This window comes from Hippopotamus amphibius, chromosome 7 (genome assembly GCF_030028045.1).
Source record: "Hippopotamus amphibius kiboko isolate mHipAmp2 chromosome 7, mHipAmp2.hap2, whole genome shotgun sequence".
Taxonomy (NCBI): Eukaryota; Metazoa; Chordata; class Mammalia; order Artiodactyla; family Hippopotamidae; genus Hippopotamus; species Hippopotamus amphibius.
Genome location: NC_080192.1, coordinates 95,703,889 through 95,722,270, shown reverse-complemented (window position 1 = coordinate 95,722,270; position 18,382 = coordinate 95,703,889). Strand labels below are relative to the sequence as shown.

General features: G+C 35.8%; 1 protein-coding gene across 1 annotated transcript in view; it reads right to left on the bottom strand.

Annotated features, from left to right (window-relative positions):
• WDPCP (WD repeat containing planar cell polarity effector) overlaps window positions 1–18,382 on the bottom strand; it is a gene marked incomplete at its 3' end in the record, with an annotated part of 364,337 nt that overhangs the window by 302,182 nt on the left and 43,773 nt on the right. Inside the window, exon 2 of the mRNA XM_057743382.1 lies at window positions 1,342–1,426. Within this exon, the coding sequence (XP_057599365.1) occupies window positions 1,342–1,426 (85 nt within the window). The remainder of the gene's footprint in view (window positions 1–1,341; window positions 1,427–18,382) is intronic.

Genomic DNA, 18,382 nt, shown 5'->3' with positions numbered 1-18,382 from the left:
GGTGTTTCACTGGAGGACCATCTCATATATCAGTGTAGACAGATCTTCTCTCTGGGGCCATGCCGTCTCTCCAGAGAGAACTCCCTGGGCTTATTCTTTCTTGGAAAGTGTACAAACAGCTCTGACATTCTCAGATTAACATTAACCTGATTATGAAAGGATTAAGAGGCCCTTACCGATTAGTATGTAGGCTTTCACTTCATTCCTGTTTTCAGTTCAGCACCTCTCTCCTGTCTTCTTCCACTGCAACTAGTTTTAAACCTCTCTAAATTAAGTATTTCGACAGTATTAGAAGTGTCTCACTACTTCTTATGTAGATTTTCAAGTCCCTTTCTTATCACCCCATGCCACAACCCTACCCTTTTGCAGTATTTGACTCTTCAAATTTCTGTGCCTCTCTAGAGTTTTGAGACCCAAACTGACTGTCAGTGGAATTTTCCACAGACATTTGATATTCAGATTTTTAAGCTTTGGTAACTCCTCCATCCCTTCCAAAAACTAGTCAACAGCAATTGTCTCCTTTCCTAATCTCTTAGTCTTTGTGGGTTTATACCTTTTTTATAGCAATTCATTTACTCTCATCTTAGAAGAATCTGGGGAGGAAGCAAGTGTGTGTTAAGTCCACTTTGTTTAACTGGAAATTCTATCCTTATGCATTTTAAGCAAGCTAAACTTAATGAAATTGTAATGACATCATCTGTAATTATATATTTGATATAAAGAAATAATGTTTTGCAAGGTAAACCTTTTTCTTAGTAATGATTCTAAAGACATATAAATAAATCTGTCCTCCTAAATACAAGAGTTGCTTTAGATACCCAAAAAGGAAAAGATTTTTTAGAATGTTTCCCAATGATATATACTTTATCATGAAATACTAATAAACATTGTTAAATACATTTATACTACTCCCTTTCCCCAAAAATGTGAAATTCAAAAAACATGAATATAATTGTACATCTTAGCTGTATGTTTCAAATATTATTTTAGTCTCAAGTAGAAATGCATTTACCATTAGCAAGCCTGCAAATATTTAGAAATATAAATCAGTTATTAGGAACAATCCCAGGAAAGAAATGAAACGTGTATGTATTTTAAGAGGAAACAGATATTAGGCCAATAAAAGTAATGTTAAAAACAGAAAATATAACTCAAGTTGAAAAAAATAAGTTAAACAGAATTAACTAAAAGAATTAGTTTCCACTAGCCAATTTTTCATTAAATATAAAAAAAATAATGCAATTCCAGCTGGAGAATCTAGGCTCTAAACTTTGCAATACTTATTTATATTGTTGTAACTTATACTTGAAAAATACTGAGATTAATCCAGAACTTATTTACCCCCAATGCGTAAGGTATTCTTCAAAGACCACAGGTGCAGTTCAGTCAAGCAGAAAGACATCTGATGGCAGAAGGAATCTCTGTCCTGTTTAAAAAATAATTAAGAAGAGGTGCCAATTCATTATCTTCTATTGCCAATAAAACCAAGATCCCTTAGAAATAATAAAAAAATCACTTGCCATTACTGATATCTGAGATATGGTTCATTAGAATAAGCACACTTTAATGTATCCTTAGTTAACCACCCAGAAATAAACTCTAGAAAAAGGAAAAAAGCACTTCTTTTCCCAGATTTAGTATGTCATGACATTGAGAAACGTAGTAAGAAGAATATATATATTTGGGTTTCCAATAATATATGTCTGATTTTTAAGAATCTGAGTATATTTAGAATTATTTAGTATTTAAGCATTTTTAAAAACATTTTTAAAGAAGAGAAACATCTGTTACGTAGTTATTAAGTACAAACACATTTTGTGGTGTATTTTTAATACACAAGGCAAACATGTAAATCTCCCACATACAAACAGGCTAGTTAAAGTTGAATTTTCAAGGTGAAAGGTATATAGTTACTATTATAGGAAGCATATTTATTTAGAAGTAAACTGTGTGAAACTACATTAGCATTCAGATTAGTTTGTTAATCTGCATGTCGTGATAGATCCAGATATTCTACTCTACCTGCATTTAAAAAAAGAGACAGCAAAAATGTACATCTTATATATCCTCCCAGTTTTAACAGCAGGGGCTAGTGATGGATATTATTGATACTTTTTTTATAATTAGAACTTCATTAATTTGGACTGATTGGGGGAAAGCTAATCTGAAACAAACAAAAAGAAATAAAAGTCAACATTCTACATATATTTGAAAGGAATTTAAGTAACTTTCAAATGTTTGCTTAGAAACATATTAAATATTATACCACTTGTAAACTTTCCTATATACAAGAAATACATAAACTATTGACATTTCCTTATAGAGATCATAAAACTGTTATTTCCAACAAACTTCTGAATAACAAAAGAAGCTTGAAAAATATTTTAAGACATCTTTCATATGGAGGAAAAAGCCCCTCAGCTTCTTTAACTTTAGGAGTCACTAAAAATATTTCCCCATACTATTCACATGGGTGAAATCCAAAATAATTTTAGACATAACACAAACTTTGTTGGTCCTTCCTTCACCTTTACATTTGACCTCAATGCACTTACAATCATCAAGAATCTGATGCATGTTCAACTAATGAGACACAAGGTACTAATTATTGAAATGGCAGAGTGAAAAATTCCACAGCATAAAAGAAGGGCTCAAGCCTGCCTGGAATAGCAGAGCTCTGAGAAAGTTACAGACAAGCTGTAAAATGTTAGCAGGACCTCAAAGAGGCACAGGATTTCTCCGGTTAACGATGATGATGATAAAAATCATGACAACAGCTAATACTTCCTACATACCTACGCTGTGACAAGCATGCTTCTAAAATTCTGTATGTATCAACTCAATCTTTATAGCTACTCTTTGCAGTAGTACCACCATTACTCCTATAATGAGGAAACTAAGGTATAGAAAAGACATATAGACAGCAGGTAGTAGAGGCAGGCTTTGAATCTAAACAGACTGGTTTCAGAATCTGTGCTGGCAACTACAGCACACTTACTGAATTAGGGTATACAGAGGTACAGGAAGGGTGTACACAGTAGTTTCAGTAAAAGGACAGTGGGAGATCAGGACAGTGGGAGATCAAGATGCATGGTGGAAAACGATAGAAAAATGAAGTTAAAAAGGGTAGCAGGCTATAATTTTTAATAGTAAATTTTGGATTGATCTGAATTCACTCTCTTCCTTGTACTAAAGCACCTTAATAAAAGGTTAGAGCTCCAGATGTGCCCTACTCTAATGAGAAGCTGGCTGCCACTGTATACAGATATGGGGCGGGAGAGCTAGTGGGCTCATTACTATGAGGATGCAGTTCCTTACTAGCAAGCAATAGAGAAAAAGGGATATTAAGCTAATTTGTATTTTTCAATTCATCTGAGCATTATCTTCCAGAGTTGTCACTTGGGAGTGACTCTAATGAGGCTGCCATTACTCAAAATATTTCCAAAGCTGTGTTCTTTAGAATCGCTTTCAGTTAGTTTCATGAGACTTATTCAGAATTATTAGTTTACAGTTGTACTTTTTTTTAAACTAAAATACTTACTTTATTCAAATATGTAAACTGTGTCCTTGTCAACTAGATGGGTGAGGTCTGGAATGTTTGTTTAAAGAATCAGTTAATGAATTAAATTTTGTATTTACTAAGCTCAATGTGTGGACTCTAGACTGTAACTGCCTGGCTTCTTATTCTACCTTTTCAGCTTACTCACTAATTTGCACAAATTACTTAACTTCTCTAAGGTCCCCCAGCCATAAAATGGGTACAATAAAGTACCTACCTCGGGACTGTTTTGAGGGTACCTTTATTCAATCACCTTATTATTGCTGCTGTTGCTGCTGCTGCTATTACTCAAATGTCTAGCACTATGCAAATTTATATGGAAAAAACAAAAGAAGTATTAAATATGATCTCACCTTACAGAGAGAAATGAATGCATAAGTATTTACAATAGGGGGTTTATGAAGGAAAAACATCTATACGTGGAGAAGTTTCTACCAGAGGAAGTGCTGAATTAGGACATATAAATAGATTACTATTTCACTAGGAATAGGGAAGAAAGGATGTGATGAAACAGGTGCATACTTCCTCTGACATTGAGCATTAAAAGTCACAACTTCTAGACTGTGCTAGAAAATAAAAACTCACATTCTTCAATTTAGTGTTCATTCTGATACCAATAATTAGAACTTATGACAATTCAAAGACAAGGCTGAAATTCAGCTGTTAGTAGCTACATAATAAGGTTTCATCATGCAAATTAGAGATGAAATTTTATAGCCAAAGCCAAAATGCCACACTTTCACTTACATATCAAAAGAAGACTGCACTTGAAATTCTATTTTTTAGTTTAAGTCAATCAATAATAAAGAATCTGTCAAAACATTCCCCTGATAACAGAAATGGAGAGTGGATCACAGCTTCTTTTTAATCCATATTGGCTATTATTTACAGGAGGCAGGGAAGCTTTTAGCTTGAAACCAAGAGGTCCACTGTGTATCTCTACTAAGTCTGAAAAACTTAAGCTACTCAGAAATTACGTAGTTTGGAGAAGAATAAGCAAAATGATGTCTGTGGAGAGCGTCAAATGTCAAGTACAAAGCCCTTGACCCTTTGCACTTGGACATAAGGGGAAATTCTGAGAATAGTAGTGTAGAGTCTATGATCTGGACTTGAAAACAGGATTCATTTGTAGTTTCATCGGTGGTGGGAGGACTGAGAAAAATGTACAAGCTAGTTCTAAAAATGCTCTGCTGTATAAACAACACTGCTCTAGTTTCCTACTGGGGGGGGGGAACAGGACAAAAAGGAGAGAGACAGTCTACTTTATAAAGAACCCCTTTGTGGCCCCTGGAATGCTTGGTTTAAGGGTCATGAAGTAGCCACAGGGGTTGGTGCCCAGCAGGATGTAAGCAGGACTGGTAGCCCTTTGCATTAATGTACTCAGAGTAGTGGTATCCAGACAAAGTGGGGTATACACCCAGCAAAAGTAGACTTAGGGGCTTCCTAGGTGGCACAGTGGTTAAGAATCCGCCTGCCAATGCAGGGGACATGGGTTCAAGCCCTGCCCCAGGAAGATACCACATGCCACAGAGCAACTAAGCCTAAAAAAAAAAAAAAAAAAAAGTAGACTTGGCAGCAAAAACAAGTTGATGGAGCAAGCTTAGCAAGTGAGGCAAGTAAGAAGAAAATGACCAGTGTCCATTAGTAAATGACTGGACTTATTTATGAACGCATGTGACAACTTCTGCAGGCTCCCCAAAATATGTGTAATTAAGTAGGAGGCTTTGCAGGGTCATGCATTAGCAGGCAGGCAAAAGATAGTCAAATGTAGGTTATTCATCCTTCTTTTTCTCTGAACTTCAAATATCTGCTAATAAGACCAGATAAAATTAAAAAGAATTAATGGAGTAAATTTTTTAAAATTTGTAAATATCTATAATTACTAGATGGACATGGTAGGAGGGGACCAAATCAACATCCTTTTTAGTCCTCAAAATGTCTTGCCATCTTTTACACTGTGCAGGTTTTTTGAAAGATGCAGACCTTTTTTTTTTTTTTTTAATTTATTTATTATTTTTTTGGGGGGGGGGTACACCAAGTTCAATCATCTGTTTTTATACACATCTCCCCGTATTCCCTCCCTCGAGTCCCCCCCCCACCCTCCCTCGAGTCCCCCCCATCCTCCCCCTCCCAGTCCTCTAAGGCATCTTCCATCCTCGAGTTGAACACCCTTTGTTATATAACAATTTCCCACTGGCTATCTATTTTACAGTTGGTAGTATATATATGTCTGTGCTACTCTCTCGCTTCGTCTCAGCTTCCCCTTCATCCCCCACCCCCTCCCAAACCTCGAGTTCTCCAGTCCATTCTCTGCATCTGCATCCTTATTCTTGTCACTGAGTTCACGAAAGATGCAGACCTTTAAAGGCCTTGCATCTTACTCAAGAATGCCACTAGTTAAGAAGAATGTTGTAACTTCCTTGTTTGAAAAATCTGCCTGAAGGAAGCAGTCAAGACTGAGCTCGTATTATTCAAATATTGTATTAGTGCATAAATAGTTGTTTTGAAGGAGAGAAGAAAAGAATTTCAGAAGAATTCTGGATTCTGCATTTTGGGAGGGGGTGTGGGCAGGGATTAAAAAGGTAGTGAAATAATGCCTAACAAAGTGGAGAAATATTGCCCTACTCAGTGCCCTTGTGCATTTCTCTGGGGATAAAATCCAATACACATGACTGAGAAATAGATCAAAAGTAGTTGTATAGGGCAAAATGAATAAAAGAATGAATGACTAAAAATACAGCAGATTTTAATATTGAATAGAAAAAAAGAATTATCCAAATGAAAAGAAGAGCAGGAGGAAAAACCTAAACAAACAAAAAACTGCCCATAATTTTCATTTATTTTAAAATATCTTTTTAACTTTTTCAATTTCCTTTTAATTTTATAAGGCAGTTAATGACAGTTTCAGATGTCTCAGAAGGCCATTCTAAATCCAAACGTCCAGCCTCCATGACAGAATAAGAAGCACGATTTAAACCGAGCTCGATCTAAATCTCAATTGTTCTCTCGTAGGGAGGAGAATCTATGATACCCCAAATGTTGAGAACAGAGAAATGAGAAGATCTTAGAGAGCATTTCTCATTTTTTAGTTACATCCTCAAAAGGTTGAAAACCTTCCTACCAAAACAGATTACATTATGATAAATATTTATTTGCCTTAATGTTAATTGTTACCATGTAGGTAAATTTTAAGAAAGTTATCACCTAAAATAGAAACCAATGCACTAATTAAGATGCTGTGACTTTTTTAATACTTTTAATAAGATTACTTTGGAAAATAAAAACTTTTAGAGGTAAAGATTACTTGCCACTAAATAAATCTGCAGAATATTTGTCTTCCCTGGTTTCTGAAGTCAGCTATTTTGACTGCTTTGGAAAGGAGAGGAAGCCTGAGGGCAAATAAAACCCTAATGTAAAACATGATTAAAAAGAAAAATTAACTAAGAGAAGACACTGCTTTGCTTATTAACAAAGATAAATGATACCAGCAAGACACTTAAAATGAAATGTGTTTTAGCAAAATAACTCAAAAAGCCTAAGGAAATCTTTCTTGGGCATAAAGTTAGAACATGTACTTGCTATTTATTATCAATAGACTTTCTGAGGATTATCTATTCATCAATTCAAAATGTACAAAGTTAAAGACAACTAAATAGTACAAATTTAAAATAAACCACTAGTTGTATTAGGTGTTCGAGTCATCATTAGGTAATTTCAAAATTACCTAAAATACAGTGTATTCCCCCACAATCCCTTGCCTAATGCTATCTACAAAGAATTATATTAATTATCTGTTAGGTAAATGCATGAACATATTTAAGCATTGTCACATTATCAGAAACAAAGAATTTTGAAATATTCAACACTAAACCGAACAATTATGCAACGATAAAGTTTGTGTAAAAGGGCAGAGAAGTCTCAAAATAAAGAGACCTCAAGCTTAGATTGAATTTATTCTAACAAAAGACTGGAGTATTAGAAATACTGGGTCATGTGTACCTCAGAGAGTCCTATGATATCTAATTATTAATTAAATATCACAAACGCTTTGAGCACCTTAGGTGTCTGACATTTTACTATGAGTCACAGATACAGGATTTATAAAAGCAGAGTCTCTACTGTCAAATAGCTAAAATCTAGTATAGCAGGCATAATAATCACAAAAACAATAATATGAAGTTTGTGATAAGCACAAATTTAGCAACAAAGAGCTATGGGTGTTCAGTAGATGTTCTAGTTTGATAATAAAGAGATGCTCTTATAAAGTAGAGGACATTTGAGGACTGTCAGATTTTGCTAAAGGGAGAGAGAGAAAAGGAGTAAAAATATAAAGAAACATAAGTTAGACAGAAAGATGCAAGGCATATTTAAGAGGCAGTAAGCAACTGGTTTGTGCACAAATAGAAGAGATAAATCAGGGCCATACTCAGTCTTTGAATGCCAAACTTAGGAATCAGGACTTATCTTTTTAGACAGCTATTAAGAAATAATGAATAGTTTCTAATCTGGTAAGGTATTTTAGAGAGGGTAATCAACACATAAGAATTGTTGCTGCAAGATTAACTTTGTGGATGGGAATGTTGGAGGGATTTTTTATACAAGTGATCTTTTAGAAAGGTAATAAAGTTAACAGAGAACACCAATATTTAGCAACAAGGAGTTGAATTGGGATGGTGGCAGTTGGAATGCAAATAAAGAATCAGATTCAAGTGATCATTTGAAGAAAGTATCAAAGGCATATGGAAACTGATGAATTGTGGAAGTGAAGAAGAAGGAAGAGTCCAGAGTGACTACCATGATGGGGATCTGGTTACTGCACAGACACGACCCTTGCCTTGAACATGGCTCTACGGAGCAGACAGACATGCCTCCATCATCATGTGCCCGTAAAAGAGTACCAGCGCATTCTGTTCACAGTGAATGACTCAACCACTCAACCAGTAACCTCAATTTTCCTAGCCACTTACCTGGCCACTCAGTCTCCTGTTATACTTTAGTCTTGCCTCTCAGTTTGTAACTCTGGCTCTTCCTCTTCCTCATACTGTGATTCAGCTTCTTCACACTGGCAAAGGATTCAAATACCACACCTGGTTTCTGGCCACACCTGGTTCCCAGGAACCCCTTACCCAGACCTGTTCCCACATGGTTTATCCTAGTTTCAGGGGCAGGACTTGGATTGAAACATACATGGAAACAGGCTAATCTAGAAGAAGAGCACGTTTTGCTGTCAATAAACTGAATTTCAGACACAATGGGAGTTTAAATTATAAGGGTTGGTATGAGTAGAAATGTCTAGCTGATAGCTAAAAATATAGAAAAGGGGCCTGGACCAAAATAAAAACTATTTTAGAATTTTCTAAATAGAAAGGAAAGCTAAAGCCACTGAATAAGATCCCAGAAGTAAAATAAAGCCAAGGATAGATATTTTGGTATTTTTCCAACAAGGATACAATGGAAAAGACAGGTTAAAACAATATAGTGCCAGAAAAGGCATGAAGGAGAAAATAGTGCGTTTGTGTGTTTTTAAGTAGTTGTATAATGATCAAACTTGTTGCTTCTGAATTTTAATGTAGAGATGACCTCATTATGGTTTAATGAGAAATAGAGTTTTATCAAGGACACAAAGATTAAGTCTTCTAAAGAAGGTGTGGTTCTGCTGCTCTAAATGCTGGGCTCTAAGCCCAAAATGCCTTAATTCTAATTCTGCCCTAACAAACTCACCCCGAATCATTCAATTTCTCTGCCTCAATTTCCCCACCTACAAAAACAGGGTTAATGATACTTACCTATATTTCTAACCATGTTGTAAGGAATAAGTAATTGTGTACAATGCTCTGAAGATGAAAAGCACTGAACATTATTAGCAGGTATTACATAACTAATTACCTATAACACTGAAAATTTTATCCTTATATTTTACTCAAACAGTAGTTATCAAATAAATGTCCTAGCTCCCTCAGTGACACTTATCTTCAAATGTTATTAAATTATTATTTTAAGTGTATCTAGATCTTTTCTATGCTATATCATGTTGTCTCATAGCATATAAAGATCTAGATCACTTCGGAAGTCTGGAACTTTTTTTCAACCTAAATATTAAGTGTAAATAATCAGGACACATTCATCTAATAATAAGCACCCATTACAATTAGTCAATAAATGCTAAAAGGTAACAAATGCTTCAACTTACAAAACTTTAGATTTAACAAACAACACTAAGCAATTAAATGGCAGAAGCAACATGCAAAAGCACAAAGCAGTGCATTAAAAATACTATCTATCATGTCCTTATATTTAAAACAAGCTATAGAACCTAAAAGCATACCAAAAATGACAAGAGAAACTTTTAAATCCGTTAGATACTCTGTCTGGTCTTTGTGTCTTCTTGGGTTTTAAAATTACAATAGTAATCCATGCTTATTATTCCAAAATTGCAAACAATATGGAAGTATTTGATGTTAAAATGAATGTGTTCACTTCCCAGAGGCCCTCCCCACTCTGAAGAGAGCCACTGCACAACATGGCAGGTGGCCTTCCAGACTTTCCTGAGGTACTTACAGTATGTCCACACCCATACTGACTTGTTTTGTATTTTAGTAAAGATGGGATTTTAGTCAACATACAATCTGCTTTTTTTTTCACTGAACACCAGAGCATGAATATCCTCTGTTAGCATATGAAGATTCACCTCATTGTTTTTTAATAGCTGCCAGATGTTCCATTGTATACTGATCATAATTCACGTAACCATTCCCTTAATGAACACGACTGTTTCTTCTTTTCATCTTACAAATGATACTAATACTACGAAAATATACATGCATACCTTACATTTTAATTGGTATGCTAAACTGGCCTCAGAGATGACAGTACCAATTTACATTTCCACCAATAACACAACTGCCCTTTTCCCTATGTCCTCAGTAACATGGAACATAAAGTTTTAAATTTTTGCCAATCTGGTAGGTGAAAAATGAATTCTTATAGCTTTAAGTTCCATTTTTCTATTCAGTGAAGACGTCAAACATAATTTCATGTATTTTTTTTAGCAATTTTGTTTCTTCTATAAATTACCTGTTCCTAGATTTTGCCCATCTTTCTATTGAGTTCTCTATCCTATTTTTTGTGCATTAATATTAAACCTTTGTTGCATACATTAGACTTTTAATTCTTTTAAAAATTTTTCATCAACTTTATACATGAAGAAAATAAAAGAATATAGAATTCATTTTTTTAATTGGGCATAACATCACAGAAAACTCTTTGAACTCAATTCAGCTAGTGCTGTGAAGTGTGCCATAGCCAGGGTGGTTCCTCATAGCTGCTAACAACTGGTCAGATGATGCTATTTCTAGATGAAGCAAATGGCAATAGATTACTGTTTCAACAGAAGTTGTGCATCATACTTTCTTAAAGAGGTTAGAAGAAATTCTATGGCTAGGGACTTCCTAGGTGGTGCAGTGGGTAAGAATCCGCCTGCCAATGCAGGGGACACGGTTCAAGCCCTGCTCTAGGAAGACCCCACATGCCTCAGAGCAACTAAGCCTGTGTGCCACAACTATTGAGCCTGTGCTCCAGAGTCCGTGAGCCACAACTATTGAGCCCATGTGCCACAATTACTGAAGCCCACGTGCCTAGAGCCCATGCTCTGCAATGGGAAGCCCAAGCACCACAATGAAGAGTAGCCCCTGCTCACCACAACTACAGAAAGCCCGTGTGCAGCAACGAAGACCCAACACAGCCAATAAAATAAATAAATAAATAAATTTTAAAAAAAAACGAAAAAAGAAATTCTATGGCTAGAAAGAATAGCAGCAGTCCCCTCATTTTCCCAAAATAAATTATTGTAAAAATCTTTATAAATCTCCTGTTATACTTAAATTTGGAAAATATCTCTCTAGAGCATTGTTCAAACTGTTTAATTCACTTAGGTAAATAGATCATGTCAATTTAACATTTTCCGTACTGTAAGCAGTTTTGACATTTGGACAGTTCATCAATGGCTTCTTCATTGTGGCCTGCTTCCTCCTCTTCTTTCTACTCATTACATGCAACAAATTAAATTTCACTAATATTTAAAGATCAGTGTTGACCTTTGCATAGCCATTTTCTAGGTTCCTGTTAATACAAACATTTTATTTGCTGATGCTCATTTCAAATATTTTGCTGCACACAATTTTCCATTATTCCAAAGAGACTTGTGTCTAGTTGAAGTGCATTTTTTCCATGTTCTTGCAAAATAATCACAATGGCTTATATCAGGCATTTTAGGGAAAAAAAAGTATGCTTGCATAAGCAAAATAACAACAACAACCATAAAATAATCTTTGCTCACCACCATCTCCAACACATGTACCCACCTTTCTGATAATCAAAAATATGGACTTAATTCTTCTTTTTCAGGCTGTACCTCAACCACAACAATAAAAAGACAGGGAAAATAGAAATGCTTGCAAAGTGATCGTGATAAGTAATTCTGGATTTTAATTCCATAAATATAGTTTTATGCTACATTTGAACAGACAGAAAGAAATGCAACTTTGAGGAGAAAATAAACTGAATTTCAAGAATAATTCCTAAAGAGATGAGTTAAAGACAAGAGAACACTGAAATGCTCTTATCTAAACCAATGCTAACTGCTGAAATAATTTGTCAGTTTAGAGTTACCGTTTTAAAAAGCATATAAATCAAAGACTATTGCAAAGTGAGGAAGAATGAAAAAGAGATCCTTTCTCTTCAAATAGGAAAGACAGTGAAAAATCCTGAAGTGGCCCGCAGCTATACCACCTCAACCTTGTCAGATTTCACTTGTCAACACCTTGATGACAGACTGCCACCCCCTCCTCTAAAAAACAAATCCTAGTAACTGATGAAAGAGATGGCTTCTTATAAAAAGTGGAATATTATCTCATGCAACTTGATAGTTGTATACTTTAAAATCTTTTTTTTCCCCAAAAGAGACTTGAAAAACATTTTTCTGTGGCTTTTATCAAACCTTAGAAGCTAGAGAACCCTCCCAATGTGGGGAAGTAAACAGTGATTTAAAATACCTACTAAATGCACTTTATATTCACTATTTCATTTAATTCTCACAGTAACTCCCTGAAATTACATACTAAATTGTATATGTGTTTGTGTACATAAAAGTATTTTTCTGAGCAGGGAATAGCAGTTTTTCCTTATGCACCCCCGACCCCCATCAACTCTGATGGACTCTAAACCTCTTAATTTACAGATATGGAAACTGAGGTGTACGGTGGTAAAGTAATTTGCACAAGTTCACTCAACTTGCTAAGGAACCAGGACTAGAATTCCTGTCCACGATATCTGTGTGGTACTGGTTCTACTTTACCTCCCTCTGGCTAATTCTGTGCTAAATAGAGCCTTTTAGTTAAGCTTCTGCTTAAGCACCTGAGACAGGTGTCAATTTAGGCTTGTATAATTAATCCATGGCGAAAGATATACATAGATGGAAACTATTTTCTGGCCAAATTTAATTTATTTTGCTTAAGAAAGCCCTTGAGGGAAGTTACTTGAATGACTATTTAAGGATTATTTTTAATTAGCATATCAGTAGTTTGTAAGTAAACTGATGTACCTAAAACATGACTAAAATTGGTATTTCTTAGGCACTAAAGAATATTCACACTATTTGCTTAGCAAACTTCATAGACAGTATAAAAATAAGCTCCAACATGAAATAGTAATGCTTTACAGATAATTGTTAAATAAATTAACACCTTCTTTTTAAGTTACTATACTATATCAGAGAAGCTTTATTTCTATTTTGACTTCCCTTATTTGGTAGTGGCTCTCATTAAGTTCTCAGGCCCTCACTCTAGGACAATTTCTTAATAAAATGTAAACAAGCCCTAAATGCTCACAGTTTATATAAGAATTTTGTGGTAAATCTTTTTATATTGTGATTGGATCTTCCTTCATACTCTTTCTTCCCTGATTGGTTACTTTCACTTCTCTAAAGGTTCATCATAGCATTATTACTTATACAATACTTTTAGTATTTTGTTTCATTGGTTGAATGGAGAACCAAAGTAGTTCACTCAGGAAAGAACAGCCTTTTTTTACTGAAATGAAGGCCTATGAATAACCACCAAGGTCCCCTGAGAAGGGATCAATTTCACCTTAACATATTTAACATAGGCATACATCATCAGGGCTTAAATGTTAATAATCCTTTAATGCAGCAGGAAATTATAACCTGATATTTAAAAATCAGCAGAATAAAAATAAAACACAGAAGATTCTAGATTATGATGTTTTGCCCTCAAACCCAAACAAATAATGGATTAATAAAAAATGTTTCCAATGCCTTTAAAATTATACTCTATATACTAAGTTACTGAGGAGTAAATGGGATAATTATTTGAAAATATGTGGCAAACAATAATTATTCAATAAATGTCAGTTTCCTTCTCCTGAATGTTCAGTATCCATAGATTCTATTTTCAATAATACCTAAGGAAAAAATATCTTAATTATTTTAGCATTTATCATTTCAACTTCCGATTATTTTTAGTTTGGTTCAACCCACATTTTGAAGTATCTATTAAGTGTCAACCAGCGGGCCAGGCACTGTGCTAGGCATTCAGAATATGAAGGAAAAAAACAAGTACTTGCACTTGAGGAGGGCACAACTTAGTGAAGGATGGGGTGGTGGGAGTGTAACAGGGAAGAGCTAAATCGGACTCCATGTTCAATCTGCTTCTTTGACGTTAACCTTTGCTTTTTGCTGCTTTTGTCATTATAATCATACATGACGGCCTGCCTCAGAGAACCCTGCCCCTCTGCCTGAATGTTAAACTAAAGTGCCTCTGTCCAGCTCACAGGCAGACAATCTGCCCTGCCCACCTATGAATGGCTGCAAGAAAGAAGAAATTAACACATCCCCTCACGGAGGCTGGTCATTCCCAGAGATGTTTTGCAAGACTGATAGCCCTTTTACTTTACTTCCCCACTGCCTCTCCCTCTCTGATTCTATAAAAGAAACTAGCATCAAGATCCCGATAAGGTGGTTTTTTCAGAGACACTAGTCTGCCATCTTCTCAGTCTGCCCACTTTCCAAATAAAGTCTTATTCCTTGCCTCAACATCTTGTCTCTGATTCGTTGGCCTGTCATGTGGTGAGCAGAGTGAGCTTGGATTCAGTAACAGGAGGATAAAAACATTGAATACAATTACATCAGAGTATGGCAAATAAAACAGAACCTTGTCAAAGGAAAAAAGTACAGAAAAGAGAATTGTTAATTATAGCATCTAATACAATTTCAATCACAAAAACAGAAATTATATATCCATTTTCAGAACCTGAGACCTTTTCAGAGAAAATGAATAACTAGCATATAACCCAGTCACATGAATATACTGTATTTCCTCAATTCCAACATCACCATGATTCATATTTGATGGTTTCTGAAATGGTATCTTGTAATCATTGTGTATATTTAATATAGTGTTGCTTTGATATTTCTCTATCAAAACATTCTTGCTGGGAGGGGAGATAAAGATGGCAGAGTAGGAGGACATGGAACTCACCTCCCACCACAAACACATCAAAAATACATCTATGTGTGGAGTAATTCTCACTGAAAACTAGAGATAGGCAGAGGGACTTTTGTACAACCAAGGCTATAAGAAAGAGCCACACAGAATCAGGTGGGAAGGGAAGAGCAGTGATCAGGTTGGGACCTGTGCCCCTGGGAGTGAACACAGAAGAGAGTGGAATGCAACAGCAGAGATCCTCCCTGGGGAGTGAGTGCTTTGAGCCACATATTGGGCACCCCAGCTGTAGGATCTGGCACCGGGAAAATGAATCCTTTTGGCTGGATGTTGGAGGGCTGGTGGGACTAACAAGAAGGTTGTAAGAAACCTAGAATCTGCTTGTAAAGAGTATGCACACACTTGCTAGTTCCCCAAACAATGTGGGGGAAAAAAAAACAGATTAAAACTGCATGAGATCAGCCAGTTTTCCACAACCACTATAGTATGCACCCCAGCCTGCGCCCAGTGCCCACTCTGCCCTGCTTGCTTGGCTCCACACTGGGGTGAGGGCTACCACAATCAAGTATAGTGCTCAGTTGTGAGGGACAGTGCCAGCTCAGAACCTCCAGCATCTCAATCAGGTGGGAGCAGCCATTACTGGCTTTCAGAGGCAACAAGCACATCAGAAGTGGTCTCAGACTCTGACTAAAACCAGGGTCACCACAGTCCACGCCCAGACCTACATTGAATACCCATAACTGCTCTGTTTGTTCTGACATGCAGCTCCACAATAGAGCAAGGGTGCTGGTGCTGAGTGTGGGGACAGCACACATTCCCTAACCCTTGGGGCTTCTACTCCAGCAACTTGGGACCTGCTCCTGCCCCTGCCCCCAATAGGGTGGTGTTGGCCACTGAACAGAGGAGAAGCTCCAGGTCATACCTGATTCCAGCCCCACCTCCTACCAAGGTGATAGCTGCCAGTACACCCTGGGGAAAGACATGACTTGTGCACACATCAAATCTAGCTCTCCCACCAAAGCCACTGGGCACACACAGATTATACAGGGATGCTCCCACATAAGGACATGCCTTCAAGACCCCAATAAGTAACTGTTTCACCTAAATTCATAGAGACAAAGAAAATTAAGCAAAATTAGAAGACAGGAGAACTGGTTTAATTGAAAGAGCAAGAGAAAACACATGAAAAAAAATAATGAAAAAGAAATAAACAATTTACCAGCTACAGAATCCAAATCATTAGTAATAAGAATGCTAACTAAATTAGGGAAAAGGATAGGTGAACACAGTGAGAATTTTAACAAGGAAATAGAAATTTTTCTAAAATAGAACTGAAAACACAGTAGCTGAAATGAAAACCACACTAGACAGAATGAAAAACAGACTAGGTGATACAGAAGAATGCATAAGTGATCTGGAAGGTAGAATAATGGAAATCACACAATCAGAACAGCAAAAGGAAAAACAAAAAACTGAGAACAGTTTAAGAGACTTCTGGAACAACATCACATGTACAAACATCCACATTATAGGGGTCCCAGAAGGTAAAGGGAGAGGGAAAGAGATTGAAAATGTATTTAAGGAAATTATTAATTTCCTAATCCAAAGTAGGAAACAGATGTCCAGATACAGGAAGCACAAAAGGTCCCAAACAAGATGAACCCAAACAGACCCACACCAAGACATACCACAATTAAGATGGCAAAAGTTAAAGATGAAGAGAGGATTCTAAAGCCAGGAAGAAAAAACAAAGAGTTATATACATGGGAACCTCCATAGGCTATCAGTTGATTTTTCTGCAAGTTTGCAGGCCAGAAGGGAGTGGCACAATATATTCAGAGGGTTGAAAGGGAAAAATTTGCAACCTAAGACACTCTCCTCAGCAAGATTATCATTTAGAATTGAAGGGAGGATAAAGCAGTTCTCAGACAAGCAAAAATTAAGAGTTCATCAATACTAAACCTACCCTAAAAGAAATTTTAAAGTGCCTTCTCTAAGTAGAAAAGGCTACAACAAGAATTAAGTATCTATACGAAAGGAAAAACCCACTAGTAAAAGAAAATATATAGTACAGTCTGAGGATAAACTACTTAAGTAAGCTAGTATAAAGAGTAAAAGACCAAAAATTGTAAAATCAACTATAACTACAACAAATAATACAGGTATATACATGAAGATGTAAAAGAGGACATCAAACACACAAAATGTGGGCAAGAAAAGTAAAAAAAAGGTAGATTTTTAGAATGTGTTTGAACTTAAATAACTACCAGTTTAAAACAAATAGATACAGTTATAGTGCAACATACAGGAAACCATGGTAACCACAATCAAAAACCTACAATAGATACACAAAAACAAAAGAGAAAGGAACACAAACATACCACTAAAGAAAATCATCACACCACAAGGGAAGAAACTAAAAGAAGAACAGAGAAGAACCACAAAAATCAAAAAAAGTAACAAAATGGTAATAAGTACATAGCTATTAATAGTCACTTTAAATGTCAATTGACTAAATGCTCCAATCAAAAGACAGGGTAGCTGACTGGAAAAAAAAAACAAGGCTCATCGGTATGCTGCTTACAAGAGACTCACATCAGAGCTAAAGACACACATAGACTGAAAGTAAAAGGTTGCAAAAAAATATTTCATGTAAATGGAAATGACATGAAACCAGGGGCAACAATACTATCAGACAAAATATGCACTTAATACAGGAGCACCTAAATAGATAAAGCAAATATTAACAGACATAAAGGGAGAAATTGACAATAATACAGTAATAGTAGGGGACTCTAACACTCTACTGACATAAATGGACAGTCATCCAGACAGAAAACCAATAAGGAAACAATGGTCTTAAATGGCACAACAGATCGGTTGGACTTAATAGATATCTACAGGACATTCCATCCAAAAACAGCAGAACACATTCTTTTCAAATGCATACGGAACCTTCGTGACAATAAATTAGATGATAAGAGCCACAAAACAAGTCTCAGCAAATTCAAGAGGATAGAAATTATATCAAGCACTTTTTTCCTGACAACAACAGTATGAAACTAGAAATCAATTAGGAGAAGAAAATTGGGAAAAACACAAAACACATGGAGACTAAACAACATGCTACTAAAAAAACAATGGGTCAATGAAGAAATCAAAGAGGAAATCAGTAAATACCTCAAGACAATGAAAAGGGTTAGGGTTATTAACTTTCCAAAATCTACAGGATGCAGCAAAAGCAGTTCTAAGAGGGAAGTTTATAGACATACAGGCCTACCTCAAGAAATAAGAAAAATCTCAAATC